The 21,112-nt window shown below is 36.1% G+C and overlaps 2 protein-coding genes across 3 annotated transcripts in view; one reads left to right on the top strand and one right to left on the bottom strand.

The window, feature by feature from the left end:
- Positions 1 to 8,005: 8,005 nt before the first annotated feature.
- Positions 8,006 to 21,112, top strand: part of LOC126610501 (mitogen-activated protein kinase kinase 3-like) — a 165,945-nt gene continuing 152,838 nt past the window's right edge. The window contains exons 1-3 of one of the 2 annotated variants that reach the window (XR_007618541.1): positions 8,006 to 8,105; positions 8,205 to 8,421; positions 9,368 to 9,789. The gene's annotated coding sequence lies outside the window, so the exon portion shown is untranslated. The other variant, XR_007618542.1, reaches the window with a different exon arrangement.
- LOC126610488 (uncharacterized) lies at positions 10,376 to 16,904 on the bottom strand. The gene is made up of 8 exons (XM_050278575.1): positions 16,841 to 16,904; positions 16,649 to 16,725; positions 15,636 to 16,106; positions 15,390 to 15,530; positions 14,926 to 15,018; positions 12,292 to 12,339; positions 11,416 to 11,849; positions 10,376 to 11,108 (listed from the first exon to the last, which is right to left on the bottom strand). Exons 2-8 carry the CDS (start codon positions 16,716 to 16,718, stop codon positions 10,500 to 10,502), a joined length of 1,866 nt encoding a protein of 621 aa, XP_050134532.1. The 5' UTR covers positions 16,719 to 16,725; positions 16,841 to 16,904; the 3' UTR covers positions 10,376 to 10,499.

Raw genomic sequence — 21,112 nt, 5'->3', positions numbered from 1 at the left:
CATTTACGAAAGTCGTAAGGATATTTCTTTGACCGACCCCGTATATAAGGCTATAAACTTTTTCTTGACGGCATTCAATAGTATAATGAAATAAGTTCTTTCCGTAGATTACGGTGAACAATAAATCTGGTCTGGCTTTACATAGAGAAATAAAGAACTCAACAATCCCATATTTAACAGCATCGTGTAATGCTGCATATACATAGCCATCCCTCATTTCTTCACCATTTAAATGTTTAATCACGTCACACATGCAGTCCAGAATTTGACATGACCGAATATGCGTCAATTTCAGTTCACGAATGCGGTTGATTCTTACGTTGACATTCAATACAATGTTACAACTCACAACCACATTTTTACCAATAAATAAATAAACAAACAAATTGATTGTTTTTTTCAGAAACATAAATTGATAGTTAAACAAATGGAAAATGAGAGCTGATTTTCACAAATAATTTTTAGTTTCTCACAGACTTCTCTTATTTTATGGCACTGGCAGAGGCACATGAGGACTAGAGTAGTCCTAGGCCTACCCTAACTTGAAAAAACAAGATTAGTATTATACCTATATCTATTGCTTTGCAACCCTTCTCAACACTTAACACAAAAATCCAATCTTTTATCTATCTTTTCATCCAAATCTCATCCTAAAATTAAGTATAATATTTCAAATGGTCATCATCACAAACCAATGACATTAAATTAAAAACCCATTATTCACTTTTAATTAAAAAATCGTCTTTCACTCATGCACTGATAGAGCTATTCCCCCTATTCTTCTTGAATTTCATATATTTAGCCATTCCAAATCTCAAATTTATTGAATAAAGAACAATAAGGTTTGTGAAACTCTATTATTCTCTATAAAATATTTGTTTCTATTCTATCCTACCTCTTCTTGAGTTTTAGGGTTTGCAAAGTTTTTAGTAATTTTCTCTATTGAGTTTAATAATACTTCAAGTAGTATAGATGACATCATGCAATGGTTTCACAATATGAAATTCGTCGAGAATAATTATAATTACTATAAATAGATAAAATTATCTATGCATATGTTAATTTTGACTACTTAATTATTTGGATATATGTTATGATGTTTTGCATTAGTAAGTTTGTAATCATTATTGGTTTAGTTTTCTTCTATACTTGTGTGAGGCCTCTCCTCACAAGAAATCCTAGCTCCACCACTGGTTTATGGCCATCGAATTTAATAAATCAAATAAAATCAACAAACATAATTTAACAGAAATGTGTGAGAAGTTAATTGTGTGCTTTTCATTTTCCATAGAAAATAAATAAATCAATGTCCACGTACCCAAAAAGTTTAAAAGTCCTTGTAATAAACCCAAGACTGCGACAGAAATCTAAAATCAAATTTTGCTGCCAAAATTTCTTTATATGCTGATTAGGTGACAAGAAATAAGCAAAGAAAAATCAAATGCAATTCTTATTTATTTTAGGGAAATTTTATATGAACCCCAACAACAGCTTAATACCCAGGCACCATAGATGAATAAATAAAATGAAATCAATAAATATGATTAAGCAAGGGTTGTGTAAGAGGTTTAAAAGAGTGTATGAAAACCACTTTCTTAAAAAAATAGTACAAATGGATCAAGGTTGACGAAGAGAGAGAGAGTATAAAACGACTGAATTTGGATGACGGCCGGAATCGGACCTTATTGCTGCCACGGTGGCCAATGGTCACCCGTCCGAGTCCACCCGTCGGGTGAGATTTGTTGAAAGGATTAGCTAGTCTTATGCTGAGCTGGATAGTTAGAACTTAGGACAAATGTTTACATCTGGAGTAATGCTAGCGAGACTAAATTTGTAAACCAATTTTGCAAAATTTAGTCTCCCTAGCATTACTCTTACATTTGTTGAGTGTAATTCTTGTTTTGTTTTAATTAATTTGTAATATGCAAGGTTAATTTCATTTACAGATTTTTGTTTTTTGTTTTATATTTGTATTTTTTTTCATTAATGGCAAAAGAGAAAGTTTGTGCGACAAAATTTTAAAGTTGAGCTTAAAATATTACTGGATTTAAAGGAAATTTCCCTTTATTTTAATTTTTGTTGCTTCATTTTGATTTTGTTGGATTTTTTTTTTTTTGGTTCGTTAGTTAGTATTTGACATCTACATGAACAAGAGTTCCCAATTTAAATAAGTAAATGGAATGCTAGAATGTAAACATTCATTTTAAACCAATTGGAAATATGAAAGAGATGAACACAATTATTTAAATTATTAGGCAAGATTTCCCTTTACTGATGTGAGATTTAGGTGAGATTTCATACTCTCAACACACCTCCTAATGTGTGCCGTCATTTGAGCTTAATGTGTAGACAATATATATTGAGTGATGTGGCATGTGAGTTGTTCGGCTCAACACGTGAATAACTTACCCTAATAACATATTAAAATGTAAGTAACTATCCTAATACCAATCGTGTACCCCGCTGAGCTTTGAGATGGATAATTGAAAAAAGTCAACATAAAAAAAAGGAGCAGAACATATGAGAAGGACTTCAACATATCAAATCATAGTTAGAGTTTTGAGATACCACATACCTGTGATATTCCCTTGATCACCTTGTTCATTTTCTTTATTTTGAACATTTATACTAAAGGAAAGAATCGAATTGTTCATTCAATTCAAGTATTGCGAATGTACACTTACAAGGATCATAAGTTGTTATATTCTAGAGAGTATGGCGCTATTACCTGCTATATCGGGATATTGTCTTAGAGAGGCAAAATCTGTGAAGAGAGATAGAGAGAGAGAAATGTAAACAGAGAATGAGGGAAAAGTATATTTCTTATTACAATCATTAAGTCTTCTAACACTGATTACATTCAGTATATATCTCACTACATTGCTTAGTAATTAAGCCAACATAGGACTCTTAAGATGTTGACACTTGTTACAATCTTACATCATAGAATCTTAACCAACTTAACTACCTCACACCTATACACATGTTATAGTTATCATCCTCCCTCAATCTCAAATGGTAGCTTGCCAAGTCTGAGATTGTAGCAGTGAGTTTGATATAGAGGAGTAGACAGACCATTTGTAAGAATATCAGCAAACTGCTCATTTGAGGAAACAAACTGTACTTGCAGAAGCTTCTTTGCAACCCTTTCTCGAACAAAGTGGACATCAAATTCAATATGTTTAGTCCAATGATGCATGACTGGATTGTAGGCAAGGGCTATAGCTAAAAGGTTATCACAAAACACAGTTGTTGGACAAGGAACATCAATGTGCATAAATGAAAGAAGCTGTTTGATCCAATCAATTTCTGCATAAGTACTTGAGAGTGCTCGGTATTCAGCCTCTGTGGATGATCTAGAAACTGTATTCTGTTTCTTGGACGACCAAGAAATCGGATTGGGACCGAGAAACACAACGAGACCAGTAGTGAACCTTCTGTCATTAGGATCACCAGCCCAATCGACATCACTAAAGGCATGAAGGTTCAAGTCTCTTTTACTAAACCGAATGCCAAGATCAAGAGTTCCTTTCAAATATCGAAGAATTCTCTTCACAACAGCATAATGAGAGTCTATATGGCAGTGCATGAATTGACAAACCTGATTAACCGAGAAAGAGATATCAGGCCTTGTGAAGGTGAGGTATTGAAGAGCACCAACAATGTTGCGATAGAGAGATTGATTATTGAAAGGATGTCCATCATCTTTCAATAATCTGTTATAGGGTAAGCAATGTGTGGAACACGGTTTAGAGTGAACCATATCAGCCTTAATCAGCAGATCAGAAACATATTTGGACTGAGAAAGAACCATTCCACTTTCATTTGGTGTGATTTGGATCCCAAGAAAATAATGGAGGGGACCTAAATCCTTAATATCAAATTCTTCAGTCAAAGCTTGAATCACTGCAGTAATAGGGACAGAATCACTCCCTGTGATGATTATGTCATCCACATACAGAAGTAGAATTATCACAGAATGGCCATCATGTTTGACAAACAAGGATGGATTCGAGTATGTTGAAAGAAACCCTAGTGAAGGAAGAAAGGATGTGAATCTGTCATTCCATGCTCGTGGAGCTTGTTTTAAGTCGTATAGTGACTTATACAATCTGCAAACATGTGCAGGATATTGAGGATCAATAAAACCTGGTGGCTGGGACATATACACTTCCTCATTAAGAATGCCATGAAGAAATGCATTCTTCACATCAAGTTGACGCAATGTCCACCTAAAATTTGCTGCCAAGGCTATGACTAATCTCACAGTTGTAGGTTTAACAACTGGGCTAAAGGTTTCTCCATAATCAATACCCTCTTCTTGGTTGAAACCTTTGGCAACCAGCCTTACTTTGTACCTGGATATAGACCCATCAACATGTCTCTTAATCTTGAATACCCACTTGCAGCCTACCAAGTTCTTGTTATGAGGTAAGGGTACCAAAGACCAAGTATTTTGAGTTTTAAGAGCAGCCAACTCTTCTTCCATAGCAAAAAACCATACTGGAAACTTGAGAGCAGACTTATAAGTGGCAGGTTCTATTTGAGAGATATCAACTGGTTCAGCATCTTGAAGCACTGAAAGAAATGCTTTCTTCTTCGAAATACCATTCTTTGCTCTTGTTTGCATAGAGTGAGTGTTCATAGGTGGAATAGGGAGAAGAACTTGCAATCTGTCAGGTTGGAATTCATGTTGGATGGCAACCCCAGTAGAAGTAGAAGTCTCAGAAGTAGGGATCTCAGAAGGAGACCCAAGTGAAATCTCAGGAGCCACAGGAATTGAAGAAAAGGATTGGTGGCCTGTGGATGCAGTAATGGACTGTAATGTATCATAAGGACCACTGTGGTGAGCAGAGCCTGGGTTTGACATAGTCTCAGAAGTAGTAGGGGACCTAGATGATGGGTGGGACACAATATGATTGTCACCATTAACTAAGAGTAATGGAGATGATAATGAAGTCACAGGTGTAGAAATGGATTGAATGGATGTAGGACATTTAGCATACAAGATTGGATATGGAAAGTCTGACTCATCAAACATGACATGTCTAGAAATATAAAACAGGGTATGAACAATATCATAGCAAATAAATCCTTTGTAACTGGAAGCATAGCCTAGAAAGATGCATTTGGTTGTCTTGGGTTGTAACTTTGTACTATTGTATGGTTTTAATAGGGGAAATACTGAGCAGCCAAAAATTCTGAGGTGAGTAATATCTAGAATATTATGAAACAGCAATTCAAAAGGGATTTATTATGAAGTGTAGGGGAGGGCATTCGATTAATAAGATAGACAGCAGTTTGGCAAGCAAAAGACCAAAATAGTGGAGGTAAGGAAGATGTTTGCAATAGGGTTATAGCTGTTTCAATAATATGCCTATGCTTCCTTTCGGCTAACCCATTTTGCTCAGGTGTGTAAGGACAAGATAATTGATGTTTGATTCCCTTTTCCATCAAAAACTTTTGAAATGGCTTACTAAGATACTCTCATTTTCCATCAATTTGTAAAATTTTAATTGAAGTTGGAAAATGATTGGAGACAAACTGAGAAAAACCAACAAAAGTAGAGAAAACATCACTTTTATTGATAATGGGAAACAACCAACAATATCTAGTGCATTCATCAATGAATGTCACATAGTACCTAAAACCATCTATCGAAGTACAAGGAGAAGGACCCCATACATCACTATGAATGACTTGAAATGGGTGTATAGACTTAGACACAGACTTCACAAATGGCAATTTACAGAATTTACCTTCCAGACATGTATGACACATTACAGGTAAGGAATCAGGTAAAACAGACAGATTACACTTCTTTAACATGAAAGAAGTCACAGAATGAGATGGGTGACCTAATCTACTATTCCAGATACTAGAAGATACGTGACAGCCAAGATAGGCAGTTTGAGGCTGAGAAGATATAGGTCGAACTCTTGCTGGAAGTGGTATGGGATACAATCCATTACTGCATTTGCCTTGAAAGAGAATCCTCCCTGTGGCTTTGTCCTGGATCCAAAAACAGAAAGCATCATATATCAGCCAACAATGATTATCTAAGCACAGTTTATGCACAGATAAAAGGTTCTGAGATAATCCAGGAACACAGAGAATTGAATTAAGTTACAATGGTTTTAAAGAAGTTTGAAGAGTGGAGGAACCAATATGAGATATTGATAAACCTGCCCCACTCGCAGTCTGAATGGTTTCATTAGCAGGATATGGAGATGCCAAGGACAGATTACTCAAGTCAGCTGTCATATGGGAAGATGCTCCAGAATCAGTGAGCCACAGTTGTTGAGGGGGAGCACTTGGCTCATGATGTTGTGATGGAGACACATGCATAGCAGTTGGAGCTTGAGTAAAGGTGTTAGAGTTCCTGAAATGACAGTATTTGGCACTATGATTCTTCTTCCCACAAATTTGGCAACCCTCATAAACCACACTCTCAGAATTTCTGAATCTGCAAGTAGGAGCAAGATGTCCAAACTTGCCACAGATTTGACAAGTGTTACTAGAAAAACCCTGCTGCTTTGGTGGAGAAGACCCAAGAATGCAGGAGCAGAATTGACATTATTATTTCCATAAGAATTCTTGGAATGTCTAAACCGAGACTGAGTATTTTACTGAAATTTCCCTTTATATTTGTTCTTGCTGTAGTTGGGCTTGAATCTTGAATGACCAGAAGAACTACCATAGGGAGTATTATTCGAATGATCCTCAGCTTTAGAGGTACTGCCATTATTCCGAGCAACCATGGCAGACAAGAAAGGTGTAATGGGAATGTTCTCAACCATTGCTTCCTCAGCAAGTAACTAGGATCTGAGATCTTTCATGGAGATGACATTCTCACGGCCTCGAATAATAGATCTCAGAGTATTATATTCAAAGGAGAGACCATTCAAGGTTAAGATCACAATATCATCATTATCGAACTGAACTCCAGCAGCAAACAGATAATTACGAGCTTCTTTAATTCGTTGCAAATATAACGAAATCGAATCAGTACCTTTCTTAATGTTTTGTAATTCAGATTTCATCTGAAAGATGGTGGCTCGAGTGACAATCGAAAATTGCTCATTGAGACACTGCCACAACTTACGAGCGCTGGAACTACCAATGGCATAAGAAATTGCTGAATGAGATAGAGTAGCTGTGAGTAATTGCATCAATGCCCGATCGTGCATTTTCCAAATCTTGAATTCATCACTAACAGTCGAAGATGAATCATCACTTGAAGGAACAGATGAATCCCCCGAAACAGGCACATTGAATCGAGCAGGACAGGGATGAGACCTATCTACAAAACCCATAAGACCATGGCCTTCTAGTAGCAATTCGATCTGGAAGTTCCAAGTAAGATAATTAGAATCATCCAGTTTAACAGTCACAAAAGAGGAGACTGTGGATATGAGAGACGTGATAGGAGATTGAAGAATCTGCAGTTGAGCCGAAGTCACCATTGCTGACGAAGAAGGAAGAAACCCAGACGAAAAATTTCTCAGAGAGATTAGAACAAACACTTGGTGTGCAATAAGAAAAATGCACCCAGTCGAAGATGCAGAGAAGAACAAGACCCCGAGAAGAAGAAAAGACAGGTCATTGATTCAGAATATTGAGCGGAAGCAGAAGAACAAGATCAAGAAACCTTCAAGCCGAAGCTTTTCAGGCGAATGATACCATGTGAAGAGAGATAGAGAGAGAAAGAGAGAGAAATGTAAACAGAGAAGGAGGGAAAAGTATATTTCTTATTACAATCATTAAGTCTTCTAACACTGATTACATTCAGTATATATCTCACTACATTGCTTAGTAAAGCTAACATAAGACTCTTAAGATGTTGACACTTGTTACAATCTTACATCATAGAATGTTAACCAACTTAACTACCTCACACCTATACACATGTTATAGTTATCAAAATCTACTCTTAAGAATCGTGATTATACGCCTTAATCTAAAATCTATAAAAGAAAAGTATTTTATTTAATAAATTATGGTGATAAAATTTGATATACTAATATTTATCTTTGTCCGATTGCGAAAAGGGCTTCTGCGCCGGCGGCTCTTCCTTGGAGCTCCACCCTTGCGATTCCTACGCAGTAAGCACTTTTGGCTTTTTTAGCAATCCGAATAATCAAGTTTTGAACTTTGGGTTTCTGGAAATTGTGGAAATTTGATTTCTGGGTTTTGGGTTGAAGCTATCGGACAGGCGTGTACAACATCAACGAGCTCGGATTGCAGAAATGCACGACCTTGGCGGTGGATGACAGCGCCGAGTAAACCTACCGGTGTGCCACTGAGGATATGAGGGTGTTTGGGGCAATTGGCAGCGGCGCCAGCAGCGTTGTGCGGAGAGCTATCCACATTCCCACTTATCGGATTTTAGCGCTAAAGAAGATCAACATTTTCGAAAAGGTATCATATGTCGCCTTTTCGGATAATTCTGTTTATGTTACGTCTTTTTTTTTTTTGCTGTGAAATGGGATCATAGTATTGATTAGTAGTAATTATATTGATTTCCCGTGTAAATTCCAAATTTAGGAACTTTATGCTAGTGATTAGTGACCGGAAAGGAGTTGCTGCGGAAAAAAACCCCAGAAATTTTGAGTGTGGGAATTGAAACAGAGCGTTGTTTGTTGCTTGTTACCAAGGTCTTGTAGAATTTTATGGCGCATTCTATACACCGGATTCTGGTCAAATAAGCATAGCTTTAGAGTATATCGATGGTGGATCATTGGCGGATACTGACACGGTTCGTGATACTTGTTCCATCTTTGTACTTTGGTTTAATCGTCATGATTCATCACTGATTTCTTAAGTGCATTCATTTCCACTACTGGTGGCGTCTCCTTTCATGTTACATTTGACGCACAGATATTAAAAGTTGTCTTTTGGTATTAACAAATCTAGCAATGTAATTACGAGTTTGCGACATTTGTTGGGACGGTCACTTACATGTCGCCTGAGCGAATTCGAAATGAGAATTATTCTTATCCAGCTCATATTTGGAGCCTTGGTCTTGCTCTCTTTGAGTGTGGTACTGGAGAATTTTCATATACAGCTAATGAAGGACCCGTCAATCTTATGCTGCAGGTAAATACCTGTCAATCTTATGCTGCATTCATATATCCTTACCAATGCCTACATCCGCCGTTGTTTTGCAACCGACGTTCTGAGGTCTATGGCAGACCTTGGATGATCCATCACCTACACCTTCAAAACACAAGTTTTCATCAGAATTCTGCTCGTTTATTGAAGCCTGCCTGCAAAAGGATGCAGAGGATCGTATTAGCCACAGATTTCAATCTGGGAGATGGTAGCTTGACATCAACATTGTTTAACTAGTATTCTTCTTCTGCAGATACTTTCACACCCCTTCATCACAAAGTACGAGGATTCCCAAGTGGACTTAGGAGCATTTGTCTGAAGCGTTTTTGATCCAACACACAGGATGAAGGACTTGGTAGATGTGAGTACTTGACACTTGCATTATCTTTAAACCAACTTAAGTGTGCTAAAAACAACTTACAAATGCCGAGTCTAGATATGATCTCTAACTATTTGTATGTCAAATATGTGACAGTTCACGTTCAAAATTTTTTGTCCTCAGTATTCAATTTATATGCAAAGGCCACCAAATTTTGAGACAATTTTTAGTGGATCACATGATGTGGCGGTTGATGTTGGGCTTCTTTTTTAACAATTTAAAGAAAGAATCCAACTATTAACTGCTACATCATGTGGACTACAAAAGATGGTCTAAATGTGGTCTCTCTAGCATCACCCTACTAGTTATTTTTAGGTAAAATCGTTAGAACTTTTATCCAAAATCAAAATACATGATTTAAAGTGACAAATAAGGAACATAATTCTAGTTAATTTACTAAAAAAAAAACCCTGTAGTGGTCTAACTTTATTGTAGTAGCTCAACTACTCCATGATAAATTATGCTATATAAAGGTATCTAATGTGACGCGTATTACTAATAATACTGGAGTATCTATTGAAACTTGGTGAGTTAGGCCAATTGGTTAGGATAAGTATGCATATGCAGACCCTTGTACCGAGTTCGAATCACCTTCAGGTAGATTATTAGGCATTTCCAAATACTGACGTCTCGAACATGTGCTTTTGTACTAAACTACCTTCATGTAACAATGATAATTCAATGACAAACCCTTACTTCCTGTTAACGTCTCTTTCGATTTCTTGAAGATACAGTCTCACTCACAATTGCACCGCCATATCTACGAGTCTCAAAAACACCCAAATTAAACCTATCTATGAGAGAGGATCCAATCATTTCCCTGTCTAGCCAAACCCCTGTAACAATCAGCAGAAGTAGACACGAAAATAAAAAAACAAAAGATTGAACAATGGGGTTTTTATTATAGGAACCAAGCACTTGTATAGCATGTACAATGAGCTTTCTTAGAAGCGACCAACATTACTACAACTTACACAATTAATATATCGCATACACCATCAAGAATTTACATCCAGTGTTTGACTTTCCTATCGAATATTCCTCCACCATAAGTAGACACGACAATATCAACGAGAAGGGGAATTTGCATCCAAACAAATAAAATGACGGGAACACCAGCAAGGAAAATGATTGGATAAGTAATACATGGTTTGTCCCAAAGCATGATGAATAGGGTAGAAGAAAAGGCAACCATCATGGTCGCAATGGAGATGAAGAGTGTGGAAAGGCCTATTATCATCTTTGTGGGTAAGGATTTAAGGAAATCGTCTTCAGCATAACGTGATGTAAGGATGCTCAGAAACATCAACACTGAAGTTGCGGAAGAAAAGAGCGAAATTGCATCCGAAACTATAAAAACCATAAATAGTTTTTGGTTTAAGAATATGGGAAACCCTGTTTCTTGGTTGTTTCCACCAGGAACTGTGAATGCTGCAGCAAACATGATTGTAATAATGAGGGCACTAACAACTGTATAAGAACTTGCTGTTTCTTTCATCCACTTTTGTCCTTCCTCATGCAATTTCTTGTGGGTTTTGGTAAATAATTCAGGGGGTGTCATACCATCTTTATTTTTATTTGATCCCAAGAGTTGGATATGAATACTCTCTACCTCCTGCATTTCATTGAACAAAAAATTATGCACCTTAGTGATATTAGTTGATCGTGTTCTTTCAGTAATTAGAAAAGAAAAAAAATGATGCATCATTTGATACATGGATACAGTTTGAGTTTAAGCATATAATGAGGTAGAATTTATATTATTCTTGGACGGCATCGGCATGTGACAAGGTGAGAAAGAAGTTAAATTCCAAAGTATTAAGTGACTCAATTTGAATTTCATGGGATTAAGTATTCGGAATGAATTTCAGGGTCATAGATGTAATTAAGCCTAGAATAATATAAAAGGAAATAATTCTAACCTTGTACCATTGCCTTTCTCTCTGCATTTGCAAGGCTGCACCTGCAATACGATCAAGCTTTTTGCTTGCCAATGGAGATAACATCCCCGCACAATGTAGGATGTTGTTAAAGGAATTATCTACCGAATTCATAATGAGATTTCTTTGACGAACCCCGTATATAAGGCTATAAACTTTTTCTTGACGGCATTCCACAGCATACTGCAATAGGTTCTTTCCGTCTTCATTCATTACCAATAACAGTTCTGGTCTTGCTTTACATAAAGAAGTAACGACCTCAACAATCCCATTTTGAACAGCTTCTAATAATGCAGGATATACACCGCTATCCCTAATTTCTTCAATAGTTAAATGTTTTATCACGTCACACATGTAGTTCAAAATTTTACATGACCGAACATGGATCAATTTCAGCTCACGAATGCGGTTGATTCCTACGTTGACATTCAAAACAATGTAACTCACAACTCACAACCACATTTTTACGAAATAAAAAGATAGAATAAATAAATTATTAGTTTAAAAAGAAAAGGAAAACTAATGACAAGGGCTTGAAAACTTTGAGTTTTAATGATAAGGACAAAATAAAGGGTAAAGTGAATAGTACCAGGATTGACTTTTTAGTGTAAAAATGTGGTTTTTCGTTAAAGTGAACAGTACCGGGTGCTTTTCGTTAAAGTTCCCTTAAAGAAAAGGAAAATGCAAGCTGATTTTTATACACAATTTTTAGTTTCTCACAAACTTCTCTTAATTTATACTCATCGGATTTGATAAATCAAACGAAATCAACAAAATGAATTCAACAGAGGTGTGTTAGAAGTTAACTATATGTTATCATTTTCCATAAAAAAAATAAATGAATTAATATCCACATACCCAAAAACTCTAAAAGCCTCGATGGAAGTCCTTGTAGTAAACCCAAGACTGCAACACAAATATAAAATCAGATTTTGCTGCCAAAATTTCTTTATATGCTGATTACATGATATATGGCAATATGCATGAAATATACTTGGAAGAGTTCAAATTCCCAAGTTTAAAGACCCAAATCCATGTATCTTGGTGGTTCAAGATGTTAGAGAACAATTCAGAAAATAAATAATAACATAATTTAAAATAATTGATTCTTTATTTATGAAATATACTTGCAATACAAAATGAAACAATAAACAAACAATTACATAAAATCGAATGCAATTCTTATTTATTTTAAGGAAATTTTATATGAAACCCAACAACAGCTTAATACCCAGGCACCATAGATTTTGGAAGCTTGCCCATTCGAACTGCAATTTCCATTGGTTCAGCAATTTCCAAATCCAATCAATCCAAATCCTCGAAATATTTGACCCCAATAAAAAATTTGGTCCCAAATTCAAATGAATGAATGAATCTTCATATAAATTTGATTCCAATAAATCAATGAAAAAAATAAGTGATTTTCACCCATCCTTTATAGTTTTTCATACACTTCTCTTTATTTATAGTCATTAGATCGAATAAATTAAACAAAATCAACGACCAGAGTTAAATAAGGGTGTGTAATTAAAAGGCTTAACAGAGTACGTGAAAATCACATTCCGAAAATCACCTCTCTTTATTTATAGTTTTTCACACACCTTCCTTTATTTATTCTAGTAAATTTCTTGATTAAATATATCATTTTCAATTTTTAAAACTATTTTTTTTCTTTATAAAAAAAAAATTTAAAACTAATTTTAAGCATTAAAATTAAAAATAAATAAATAAATAAACTGTTGCAAGTTCCCACCCAGCCTAACCCCACAGACCCGCCCACCCGCGCCACCACTTTCAGTATGTCTTCAAAGTTCCACCCAGCCAATCTTCTTTCTTCGGTTGCCATGTCTCCGCCCTCCGCCCTCTCCCTCCCCCATCCCCCCTCCCTCCTTCTTGTTCCACTGTAACAACAGCCGAAGACCACTACGACGGCTGCCCTTGCAGCCATGAAACCAAAACCCAATTTCAAAACCGATTCCAAAAAAACCAAATTCGAAATTCAAAAGCAATTCGAATTCGAATCGATTGGTTAAAAGGGAAGGAAGAATCTCACTCTTTGGTGACGGCGATGATGTTGTCAACGAACCGTTGAATCATCTCATAACAGTACAATCAAATTTTGATTTTTGTAATCGGATTTCAGAACAATTAAATTAAATTTCTGGAAAATTCGAATTTTGGAAACTACAGAATTAAAAAAAAAAAAAAAAAAAAAAAAAGCAAAATCCGAGCGTCAATTGGGAAGAAAAATCGAGAAAAAATATAAGAAAACTAATGGATAGGGTATGAAAACTTTAAGGATAAAATAAAGGATAAAGTGAATAGTACTATGTTTGACTTTTTAGTATAAAAATAAAGAAAATTAATGATAAGGGCTCAAAAAATTTATATTTTAATAAAAAACAAGGTCGTAAGTTTATTTAATGGTTAAGACAAAACCCAACATTTAATTAGGCCAATCAACTTGGGCCACATAATGAATTTTCGATTTTGCCCCTGACAGTAAGGCTATGTCCGTTTAACCTCTCTTACCTTTCTTTCCGAGTCTCCGTGCTATTCTCTGCCTACATAACCTCAAATCCTCTCTTCTGACCAAAAAAAAAAAAAAAACCGTCAAATCCTTCGACTCCTTCCATATTGTTAATTCCAACTCTTTTTCCCTGGTCTCTCCCAAATCGCACTCACTCACCAACCGGAGCCGCATAGCGAGAGAGAGAGAAACAACCAGAGCAGCGGAGATGAAGAACATCCTCTCCTCTGAGACGACGGACATCCCCGACGATGCCAAGATCAAAGTCCACGCCAAGATCATCGAGATCGAATCATGTGCGTTAATCGTTCATCTTGCGCCAGTTTTCATCAGGTTATGTTCATGTTTAATTTTAAATACAATTATTTAAAATGATTTATGACCACACGATGAATTATGGACGTACCGGAATCGAGGATCCTCGTAATCCCCACAAAGAGGATTCGATTAATTAAATAGTAAACTAGAGTTAAGTTGAAGTACACATGTCAATTTTAAAAATTAAAAATGATTGATTAATTAAATAGTAAACTAGAGTTAAGTTGAATTACACATGTCTAGTTACATGGTACACTATTTGCGGGAGGTCTGATCGAGGGGGCCACCTTTTTTTACGATCAATCTCTAAGTGTGGGTGTGCTTCATCTAACAGTTGAAAACTATCAATATAGTGGCATAGGTATATAGATAATACTTTTGTTTTTTGATTTTCACGTTTGAATTCGGGATTAGGCCGTGTTAATTGTCTATTGTATCTTGTAATGTTTGGATAGGCCGACAGCATTTCATTGTATTCCATTCCATCAACCACATCACTTAACTAATTATTAAAAACAAGGAGATGGATAATTGAAACAATTCCAAAAAAAAAAAGAACAAAAAAAGAAAAAAAGAAAGAGCATAACATATGAAAAGGACTTCAACATATCAAATCGTAGTTAGAGTTTTGAGGTGTAATATACCTGTGTTATTCCTTTGATTACCCTGTTCATTTTCTTGATTTTGAACATTTATACGAAAATCATTGACGGAATGACCAAGCTCTATGCGTATACCTACCAAGAAATAAGATTTCCTCATTCAAAATACTCATTGCAGATATATTAAAACATTTTGTGAATGAAAACGTACCATTATGGTATATGATTTAAGAAAAGAGTAATGCTAGGGAACAAAATTTTTTAAATCAATTGATGTGGTTATAGATTAAATTATTAATTAAATGTCAATTAACGTGCTTGTTTTTTATTGGTAACATATCATTTGGTTTGCACATTTGGTTTAAAAATTTGGCCTCCCTAACATTAAGACCATCTTATTTGAACCACCTTATAAAAACCTTTAAGTGGAAGATGACATTTGTACATGCTACATATAATGCTGATAAATTTGATGGTAGTAAGAGAAAAGGAAAGATGTTACTAACGATTGTAGATCCACTTTTGCCAGAATTTGAGCAACGCCTCACTTGGGAATGCAGAGGACAAAGAAGCAAATGCAATTATAGGGGACATGCCTCGAGTACATGTAAATCGTGGGTAATGTTGAAGTAACTCCCATGCAATATCTGTATGTATGTATTTAGACCAATTATTGTGTATGTATGTATTTAGACCAATTATTGTATATGTGTGTGTGTAACGCAGAAAATTTGATTCGGTAGTTTCGTTACCAAATTGTTTGGCAACAAGACAATATGCAACAAGGTTAGAGCCGCAAATGCCTTCATCTAGCATTAGATCTTGGGGTGGAGTGAGAGAGTAGAGGAACCGAACTATATCCCATTGCTCACACCCAGCAGCGATGACAATCGGAGTCACGTGGTGGGACTCTGCGACAATACCGAGTAGTTTCTTGTTCTTCGTAACCATGCATTCAACCATCTTGATGTTTTCTCTTACAGCACGAGCAAGAGCCGTCCAACCATGATTATCTTTTATCTCCAATTGTTCCTCCGTCATCATCCGCACCAGCTCTTCCACAATTTGCTCATGCCCGAATGCTGTTGCGTTGTGAAGAGCTGTCCCCCATGTATCCTTTGCTGTTATTGCATTGGGGTGTAGGGTAAGTAACCCCTTCGCTTCATCCCAATCACCCCTCCTTACAGCAGCGATAAAAGCTTGATACTCATGCGGGATCTCCTCTGTCAAGGGTACGTATGTAATAATTATGGCATTTTATATAATATATTGATTACTTTTTCTTCAATTATCCTGGTGTAACTTAAAATATCTTACTTCTTAAGTACATGACATGTTATGACTTTAATATAGTTTCTATTTTATACACAACCATCTCTTCACACCCAACTTTTATCACTAGACACCCAGCACACCCAACAATCTCTAATCCTTGGATTTGGTATCAATGTTTGAAGATTAAAATTTTATTGTGAAACAAGGATTATAGGGAAGAAAATTGAAATTAAAATTTTGAAATAGAAAGAGAAAAGAAAATAATGCACAAGATAGTGATAAACATGTCGAGTCTCGTTCTTTTGGTCTCCTAATGGTCAAGGGTTGATATCAAACTTTGAGATTAAAATCTTGAAATCACGTCCATTTATTCTCCATGATTCCATCCTTGATATTAAATTCAGAGTGAGTGACCATGCGTTTCTTACATAGAAGGAAACCAAGAGAACCTTTCATATACATTTAATACTTTAATTTTGATGATACATACTTGAGTTTTCTGATCTACTCGACTCTGCATGGATACCTGGGTTTTGTGATCCGCTCAACTCTGCTGCCATGCTCAATCTGTCAATTTATCCAAAGGAGATTTTAGTATAGGTAGATGATGATCATGTGTTTATATATGAAAACAAAGAAAGAAATAATGAACACAAAGGATAAGTAATTAACAAATCACTACTTGAATTGAAATGGGGAAGCAAATGGGGAAGCCTTCAGAAAACTGCTTCAGCTTGAATTGGGGTTCTATAGCATTGGTGCTGCTAAACATGTATCTAATCTCTATATATAAAGCCAACACTAAAGTGAATAGTGTTTTTGGGGTCACAAGCTTCACCCAAAAAAATGGACAAAAATGCCCCCAAAACAAAAAAGTTCAAAAGCAATCTAAAATAATGCACCAAATAATGCAGGGGTATTTTCATCATATAGCAGTGTTTTTTAATAATTAATTCTTTTTATACAGTTTTTTTAATTATATAAAAACATTTAAAACGTGTAAGTCCATCGTAACATGCCGTAATTCAAAATATACCTTCTGCACGAGTGTGAGCGCGTGCATGAAGGCTAGTATATACTATATAGTCAACGATAAACAAATGATTTTGTCCCCTTTTATATACGAAGTTTGTCATGTATTTTATGGATCGACATTCGTAACAAATCAACAGAATATGCCCGTCCATATTAGCAATGACTTGACAAGTTATGATACTTTCACATTTTTTAATTGTCTTTCCAACAAAAATAAACAATGAAAGAACCAACTATACATGGAATCTTAACTTTTGACACTCGGGAGTTTAGAAGCCATACTTTGCGTACAAATTAAATTGAGGATCAAAGCAGCAGTATCAAGTAAGCCTAGCTGGGAATTTAGAAGCCATACTTTGCCTACACATTAATTTAAGGATCAAAGCAGCAGTATCAAGTAATAAAAATTGACAGTTTGCCATACTATGTAGAAGTTATCAAGCCCTAAAGTTCAAAACATTCTTTGTCCAGCACTAGATTGGCAAACGGATGCCCAAGGTTGCACTAAGGAATCGCTCAGAAGTTCTTAATAGACTGGTTTTTGTATATTTGAACTGATCCATCCTGCTTAGGACTAATTAGGGATTGCTGTGAGTTTTTAGAAAAGTGTTTTCGTTGTGCTTTAAGAATAATCATTTGTAAAATAAAGCAGATGACAGTTCATAAACCATTTTTAAAAGTGTTGTGACCATGAAAAGCAGTGTAAGAATCTCCTTCTTTTCTTGCCAATCACCCCTCCTTACAGCACTGAACAGAGTTTGATACTCATCTGTCAAGGGTACACATGTAATAAATTATGGCCTTTTATACAATATATTAACTACTTTCTTCTTCAATTTCCTGGAATAACTTAAAATAACTTCTTACGTACATAGCATGTTATGACTTTAATCTAATTTCATATTAAATTCAAGAGTGAGTGACCATGCGCTCCTTACATATAAGAAAACCAAGACAACCTTTCATATAGATTTAATACTTTGATTTTGATGATAGATACCTAGGTTTTCTACTGAGTTGAACTCTGCTGCCATGCTCAATCTGTCAATTTATCCAAAGGAGATTTTATTATAGGTAGATCATGATCATGTGTTTATAAATGAAAATAAAGAAATAAATAGTGAACCAAGTATTTATGGAATCTTAACTTTAGACACTTGGGAGTTTAGAAGCCATACTTTTGCTTACAAATTACTTTAAGGATCAAAGAAGCAGTATCAAGTAAGCCTAGCTGGGAGTTTAGAAGACATACTTTGCTTACAAATTAATTTAAGTATCAAAGCAGCATCAAGTAAGCCTAGGTACAGCGCCTATGCTAATAAATATTGGCACATACTTTGTATAAGTTATCAAGCCCTAAATCGCAAAACATTCTTTGTCCAGCACTAGATTGCCAAATAGATGCCCAAGGTTGCAGAAAAGAATACCTGAACATCTACTTTCTTCTATGTTTCAAAAGCTTCTTCGCGTAAGAATATTCCCACTCGGTTTCAGCTATATTGATCAGAATACTGGTGCGTTTGCTAGGTGTTTAAGGTTCTTTTTTTTATGTTTTCAATGTGGAAGGGACTGAGCTACTTGCACGGAGTTAGTCATCTTTCATGTTACATTTGAAGCATAGATACTAAAAGTGGCCTTTTGGTATTAACAAAGCTAGCAACATAGTTACCAGTGTGCGACATTTGTTGGGAAGGTCACTTGCATGTCGCCTGAGCGAATTTGAAATGAGAATTATTCCTATCCAGCTGATATTTGGAGCCTTGGGCTAGCTCTCTTTTAGTGTGGTACTGGAGAATTCCCATATACAGCTAATGAAGGACCCGTTGCTGCATTCATATCCTTTCCATTGCCTACATCCGCCGTTGTTTTGCAACTAAAGTTCTGAGGTCTGGCAGATCTTGGATGATCCGTCACCTACACCTTCAAAACATAATTTTTCACCAGAGTTCTGAGCCTGCTTGCAAAAGGATGCAGATGGCTAGGCCAACAGCAGAGCAGGTGATCATATTAGCCACAGATTTCAATCAGGAAGATGGTGTTAGCATACAGACTATGATCTTGTATGAGTGTTTCAATTAATGTATAAAATACTGAAGAAAGGAAGAGAGTAAGAAATCTAGAGAGAGAGTGAGAGAATTCAGCTTGAGGAAGAAGAAACGAACTCTGCACTGTTTCATTCATTCACACACACTTAGCACATGTAGCAAGAGGAAATATTAATTAATCTAAGATTACATCTTAGCTGCACACTTGGACTATGATCCAAGGGCTGATATTTAAAACTGACTTCTTATTATATTTCAGCAAATACACTTATAAACTAACACTCCCTTCTAAGTGATGTGCTGAAATCACTCCCAAAGCTGTCCTCAGTACTTCAAATCGATCCCTTGCCAAAGCTTTAGTGAATATATCTGCAACCTGCTCTTCAGTCTTGCAGTATACCAGATCAATCTCACCATCTTGAAGTGCATCTCGGATGAAATGAAATTTCCGATTAATGTGCCTGGTTTTGTGATGATGAACTGGATTCTTTGATATGGCAATTGCTGAGGTATTATCACACAACAACTTAGTTGGTTCTGCTTGTTCTTCCCCGAAATCAGAGAGTACAAATCTTAGCCAAATGGCCTGTGCAGTAGCTTCTGCTGCACTGATGTACTCTGCCTCTGCAGTTGAAAGAGCAACACTGCTTTGTTTGATTGAGGCCCAAGAAAACACACCAGAACCAAGATTGAATGCATAGCCAGATGTACTCCTCATATCATCTTCACTTCCACTCCAATCACTATCACAATAACCAACCAACACTGCTCCTTTTCCCTTTTCATAGACAACTCCATAGGTCACAGTGCCTTGTATGTATCTCAGAACTCTCTTAGCTGTCCCTATATGCTTCTTGGTAGGATTGTGCATAAACCTAGCCAATAAGCTTGCTGCAAACATAATATCTGGCCTTGTTGCTGTCAAATATAGCAAACTTCCCACCATTTGTCTATATAAAGTCTCATCTGCCAGATCACTTCCATCTACTTTTGTAAGTTTTTCATTCATAGCTAATGGTGTTGCAACCGGCTTACAATCCCTAAGTCCAAATTTCTCAAGCAAAGTCTTTGCATATTTCTTTTGATGCAAGAAGATGTAATTATCTGTTTGCAATACTCCAAGACCAAGGAAATGATGAAGTAATCCTAGATCAGTCATCTCATATTGTCTCATCATCTCACCTTTAAACTCAGCTATCATCTCCTTTGAACTCCCTGTGTAAATAATATCATCTACATACAGTGACACAATAAGAATGCCACTGTGAGATGTCTTGATATAAAGAGTAGCTTCACTCGGACTTCTGTGGAATCCAGCCTTTGCAAAATAGGAATTTATTTCTTCATACCAAGCTCTTGGAGCTTGTTTCAAACCATATAAAGCTTTCCTGAGCCTGTACACTTTGTCTTCCTTGCCCTGTATAACAAAACCAGATGGTTGATCCACATACACCTCTTCATTCAACACTCCATTTAGAAATGCAGACTTTACATCTAACTGAAATAATTTCCATCCTTTCTGTGCAGCAAGGGCTACCAAGGTTCTCACAGTATCAAGTCTTGCCACAGGTGCAAAAGTTTCATTGAAATCGATTCCAGGCTTCTGAGAGTACCCCTTTGCAACTAACCGTGCTTTGTTTTTCTGCACTGAACCATCCAGATTTAGTTTTGTTTTATAAACCCATTTGACTCCAATGATTGGTTTATCAAATGGTCTATCAACAAGATCCCAAGTATGATTCTTCTCAATCATAGAGATTTCATCTTCCATAGCCTTCTGCCATGATTCATCCTTGGCAGCCTCTTCAAAACATTCGGGTTCTATTATGCACAGATTACACTTTTCATATATTTCTGCAATGTTTCTGTACTTG

This window comes from Malus sylvestris, chromosome 17 (assembly GCF_916048215.2).
Source record: "Malus sylvestris chromosome 17, drMalSylv7.2, whole genome shotgun sequence".
Taxonomy (NCBI): Eukaryota; Viridiplantae; Streptophyta; class Magnoliopsida; order Rosales; family Rosaceae; genus Malus; species Malus sylvestris.
This window is presented reverse-complemented; position numbering and strand designations above follow the sequence as displayed.